General features: G+C 35.9%; 1 protein-coding gene across 2 annotated transcripts in view; it reads left to right on the top strand.

Moving 5' to 3' along the window:
- Positions 1–2,130, top strand: part of LOC107592925 (neurofibromin-like) — a 13,255-nt gene extending 11,125 nt beyond the window's left edge. For both annotated transcript variants that reach the window (XM_016282509.1, XM_016282508.1), the window contains one exon: positions 1,611–2,130. In XM_016282509.1, coding sequence (XP_016137995.1) covers positions 1,611–1,725 — 115 coding nt within the window. In that variant the 3' untranslated portion in view covers positions 1,726–2,130. The remainder of the gene's footprint in view (positions 1–1,610) is intronic.
- The last annotated feature ends 3,892 nt before the right edge of the window (positions 2,131–6,022 follow it).

Raw genomic sequence — 6,022 nt, 5'->3', positions numbered from 1 at the left:
TGTACTATATCTCATTTTTATTTTTTATATATATATATATATATATATATATATATATATATATATATATATATATTATGCCTGGGCGATAAAACGGTATCAATATTTATCGATGGTACACCTTCTTTGATAACGATATAAAAAATGTTCGATACAGTGTACGATATAGGCACGTGCGATGAGGGACGCAGGCAGCACACACAAACACGAACACATGCTGAAATGGGTGCTGTGCCTGCCTGTGATGAGGAGATTGTGAATTAAAAAATGAATATTAGTCGAATTTAAAATAAATATTTGCATTTGAATGTTGGGAGTGCGTCAGGGAGCGTCATCAGTGGAGCACGAGATGCGGTGATAATGATCATATAAGTGACATTGTTGCATTTTAATGTTTTGTCTAGCCCACGAGATGCGCTGCTGCTGTGTTATGCATTCAAAATGTTAGAGAAATATAGAAGCTCAATGCGGAGAAGATCTTGATTAGGTGAAAACCTGAAACCAAGCCATTCACACAGATATATTCAGTGCATTTTTAGCCGGACAAATATGACTGCTGCACTCGCGTCTCACACAAGAGATGTAACCATGCGACGTTAAAACAGTTTAAACCTTTAAAAAACACGTCGCGAATTTGTGGAGGTTTATTCCTTTTCACTGCGTCTCTTATGTTTTTAAATGCAATCTGCGTGATGGGCGATTTGGCTCTTTGTATTAAGCAATGCATAAATACATGATGCTGTTTTGCTCATAATTGTTTATGCAATTTACGAAATTATATATGATTTATGAGTTAATTTAGATGTAATGCAGGTTTTTTTAGACATTTATTTCCTTGCGTTGACCATTTAAATGTGCTGCATTATTTTGCTCATTGTGCCCTTCTGTGGCCTCGGGAGACGAGCCAAAAGTTTCCTTCAGACCTATTTAATCTGCATATAAAACATTTGAAATTAGATATTTGTTTAATTTTTATTGTGTGTTTGACTATTAAAACAAAAATATTTGTTGCTTGTCTCAATAAATTGGGTTAATTTAAAAATACAGCGGTTAAATTAAAAAAAAAATGTTCTATTGCTCTTTGTTTTAAAAAAAGGCTATAAAAAATTTAAATAATTATCGATACAGAACGATATGAAACATTATACATGATACATTTTTTTGCTATATCGCCCAGCCCTAATTAATATATATATATATATATATATATATATATATATATTTATATTCCATGAGTTAATCTTCTGGATTACAAATCTTTACTCATGTCTCACCATCTGTTGTTTTTGTAGAGGTTGTTTATTTTACTCTTTAGGTCATTTTTAGAAAATTCTTTGAAAATACTGGTCTGTGAATTCGTACAGAAATGTATTATCTTGTGGGTTTCAGTTTTTATCTCACCTTAAATTCAGCTTTAGCTATTTGTTTTTTTGTTTGTTTGTTCCCCATTATTTTTTAATGGAATAATTAAATGCGATTTAATATGTTTTGGCTCGGTGTGACTTGTATTGAGTTTTTTGTTTTTGTTTTCAGAAAATCTGGTATATAATTGGTATATCATTTTGGTTTTAATTAATTAGCAGCCTTAAGTTATCTTTTTATTTTTTCAGGCATCAAATCCATGAGAAGGAGGAATTTAAAGCTTTAAAGACTCTCAACATCTTTTACCAAGCTGGCACATCTAAGAATGGGAATCCTGTCTTTTACTACATTGCACGCAGGTAAGAGCTTTATTTCTGAGTCATGCTGCTTCGTTGTGATACCTGACCTGTTGCTATTTGTGTTGTAACTTTTGAGCTGGGCATTCTGTTTTACTCCTCCTGTATCCGGTTCATAATGTTTATTCTCTTTAAGGTTTGCACAAGTCATATTTGGATTTTTCTCTAAGAAGTTTGCATAAATTCACAGAATAGCAGCAGTGTTTTCATTATTAGTTTATTGATGTGTCACACTTAGTACGTCATTATATACACCGCTATGTACGACTCCTTAATACCTCTTTTAATAATAAACACCCATCCTTAACCATTCTGCATTTGTGAGGTATTTTAGAAATGTCAGTGATGTCAACACTTTTTTTTATATATACAATGATGCATATTAGGGCTGTGCAATTAATCGCATGTGATTGTCATGTGCATCTCGTCAGTAAAGCTGCTCCTGTGATTAGTAGTAAATCACCATCACCTGCTTTCAGATTGAGCGGCATTCACTACACAGAGCCGTAGTTCACTGAAAATTAGGCAATATTGCGTTCATAATTGCAGATGAATCGCATTCGATTATGAACGCGATATCGCCTAGCTTGTCAGTGAACTACGGCTCTGTGTATTAAATGCCGCTCCATCTAAAAGCAGGTGATGGTGATTTACTACTAATCACAGGACCGGCTTTACTGACGAGATGCACATGACAATCGCATGCGATTAATTGCACAGCCCTAATACATATATTTTTCTAGTTTATAGTGTTTGAGCAACAAAAAAAAAATCGGTAATCTGTTTTAGATATTTGACAAACATAGGCGGTTTGTCAAATGGAGTTGATGATCATGTCTGGTGAAAGAGGTTAATAACTGCAGTGGAGGTGACAATATAGATCAAAAGTCCAGACAGTCCTACGATCCCCATAGGTGAAAGAGTTGGTGCAGTAGAAATGGTGGTGGCTGGGCTGTTGGTTGTGGTGCTGGTTCTGGTTGCTGCTGTGCTGGTGGTTGTGGTTCTGGTTCTGGTTGCTGCTGTGCTGGTGGTTGTGGTTGTGGTTCTGGTTGCTGCTGTGCTGGTGGTTCTGGTTCTGGTTGTGGTTGCTGCTGTGCTGGTGGTTGTGGTTCTGGTTCTGGTTGCTGCTGTGCTGGTGGTTGTGCTGTTGGTCATATTGTGGTTTGTGCAGTTGGTCGTGCCATTGGTCATATTGTGGTTTGTGCAGTTGGTCGTGACATTGGTCATGCCATTGGTCATATTGTGGTTTGTGCAGTTGGTCGTGACATTGGTCATGCCATTGGTCATATTGTGGTTTGTGCAGTTGGTCGTGACATTGGTCATGCCATTGGTCATATTGTGGTTTGTGCAGTTGGTCGTGCTGTTGGTAGTGCAGTTGATTGTTGTATTTGTTGCAGTGTCAGCAGCAGCATTGGTAAGACCATAACTTGTAATCATTACAGCCACTAGCAATAGTAGTATCTGAGTTTTGGAAGCCATATTCAGGTCTCTCACTGTTTAGATGGGGCAAACAACAAAAAATTAGCGTTCTATATAGTAATGTTTATTTTTATTTTTATAATAATAAGACATATCACCATAAAAAAAACTAGTTCTTTATATAAAATAGTCATATTTACCGTTTGTTATGGATGATCGTTCTTTGTGTGTCTCAGTTCTCTAGAAGGATGCTGGTGTGAATGCCAGCGTGAAATTATGCCTTTTATTTGACTTACACGTTAAACCAACACCCTTGCAAGAGGCGGAGGTGTGTTATTATTGGAGGATGGAACTGAATGCATTTATAATTTTTTCTTTTTTTATCTTAGTCTCTTGCATTCAAAGAGAAAGTTCACCCAAAAAGGAACATTCTGTCATTGTTTACTCACTCTCTTGTTTTTCCAAATCTGTCTGACTTACTTTCTTCTGTAGAACACAAAAGAAGATATTTTGACTATATAAACATTGATTTTCAAAGTTTCTTTTTTTCTTTTTCAAAATATAATTTTTTGTGTTCCAACAAAGGTAATAAATGTTTGGAATGACATGAGGGTAAGTAAATTATGACAGAATTTCCATTTTTGGGTGAACTATCCTTTTAAGTGGTGTAATAAAACAGGCACTGATACTAGTCATACTGTTGAATGTTTATAGTTGGATATTAGGATCATAAATTGTCAGATCAATTTTCTTGATTTTGAAAGCAACAGCATAACTTCTACAGTTAAAATTATTTTATTAGCACTGATGTATTATTTAAATAATAGGACTTCAATCAACATCAATTTGGTGTCACCCAGCAATATAATACCTATTTATTCTCTAGATTTTCAGGGAAAATCAGTGAGCTTTTTAATAGGGCTTGTCCGAATGTCATTTTTTGAGCTTCGAAGCTGCGGTAGTAATGAACACCGAATATTCGAATCTTCGGTGGGAGGGGGCTGAACATATTCTTCTCTCTAATAAAGGCAGAAATCTCTGTGTGTCTGTCTGTTTGCATTTTTATTATGTCGAGAACCGTTCATCCAAATCGGCTTCATGCATGGCGGGTGTGTTGCTGCAGACCCAAGGGAGGGCAGTGTGGCATTTTGGTGCAATATGGACACGCGACACGTTCAGAATTAATAAACCTTTAATAAACTACAGAACAGCGCGAGCCAGAAGCGGCGTGCCTCACGCGGGCAGGGCTTATATGCTCCGAGAACGGACACTGCACTAGTGATACAAAACACACAGGTCTGTTAAGAGCAATACTTTTAATAAGGTAGCCTAACATTTTTCTAACAAACAAATCACTCCCAAATCACAGTAATTACTGACACCGTAAAGGGTAGGCTATTTAAATAAAAGAAGAACGAAAAATAAATGAACGAAGTTCAACGAACTGTAACAGGGTTTCCGTGGGTCTTAAAAAAAGTCTTAAATTTAGTTGTATCAAATTTAAGGCCTTAAGTCTTAAATTGTACAAGAAATTCTTATTTATGATTTCAAGAGGTCTTAATTTTGAGGACAGAAAGACCAGAATTGCGATATGGCTGAGTGTGACGATTGAACTTCAAAAGGCTATGATTTCATTAAATAAACATGAGTGCTGCAGGTTCAAAGTCCGGCTGTGCTGTGCTGCTTTGTGTTCTGCTGTTACCGGGGAAACAGTTATATTTCTACCAAACGCTCCACCTACTGGCAGAGAATGAATGAGCATTTTCAATAAAACTGTTGTTTTGTTCAGCGTTCAGACCAATGCAAAAATTGACCCATGTTTTTACCCTGCAAACACGCAGAGCTTTAAATGTGAACTGGTGGATCGATAAGAAGACAATGCATTATAAAAATCTAAACAGTATAGGGGTGTTCGATATATATGGTCTGCGATAATATCATAATTGTTGTTTTAACGATGTGCGATTTGATATCATCGAGTATATCGCGAAAAGCAAACAAAACACCTACAGAGTGCGCGCATACATTACGTGATGAAGTCTAGCAGGTTAGACAAGTGTGCATGCGCATTTATAGTGCTTTTTTCACTGCATTAATCAGTCTATTAAAATGCATTTAGAGTTATCACATAATTCAAGATATGGGGCAGAAAATGTATATATTTATATAATTTCATGTAGTTAATATCACACGAAGAGTTTACCCTGTAAACGCGCAGAGCTTTAAATGTGAACTGGTGGATCGATAAGAAGACAATGCATTATAAAAATCTAAACAGTATAGGGGTGTTCGATATATATGGTCTGCGATAATATCATAATTGTTGTTTTAACGATGTGCGATTTGATATCATCGAGTATATCGCGAAAAGCAAACAAAACACCTACAGAGTGCGCGCATACATTACGTGATGAAGTCTAGCAGGTTAGACAAGTGTGCATGCGCATTTATAGTGCTTTTTTCACTGCATTAATCAGTCTATTAAAATGCATTTAGAGTTATCACATAATTCAAGATATGGGGCAGAAAATGTATATATTTATATAATTTCATGTAGTTAATATCACACGAAGAGTGCCGTTTTTTTCTTCAAAAGTCAGCATGATTACAAATGTGATTTTGATTTTATACAACAGTTCAATAAACATGAAGTTAATATTAAGAGACTTGCGTTTTAGACACCATATTTCCTGTTTTTGCTCTATTTCTCCTACAAAAATCATTCCAAACACAGCCACAGCACTGTTTTGCGTCTCTGAGCAACACGATGGTGTTTTGTTCCTGATGAACAATGAATCAACCGTGTAAATGATTCGGTTCAGTTGCAATGACTCGCTTATTAACAGTGACTTGCTGCCACCTACTGGCAGTTTTAATTTCACATT

The sequence above is a fragment of the Sinocyclocheilus grahami genome, unplaced genomic scaffold, assembly GCF_001515645.1.
Source record: "Sinocyclocheilus grahami isolate Dianchi unplaced genomic scaffold, SAMN03320097.WGS_v1.1 scaffold161.1, whole genome shotgun sequence".
Taxonomy (NCBI): domain Eukaryota; kingdom Metazoa; phylum Chordata; class Actinopteri; order Cypriniformes; family Cyprinidae; genus Sinocyclocheilus; species Sinocyclocheilus grahami.
The sequence above is the reverse complement of the archived record's forward strand: the minus strand, read 5'-3'. Positions and strand labels throughout refer to the sequence as shown.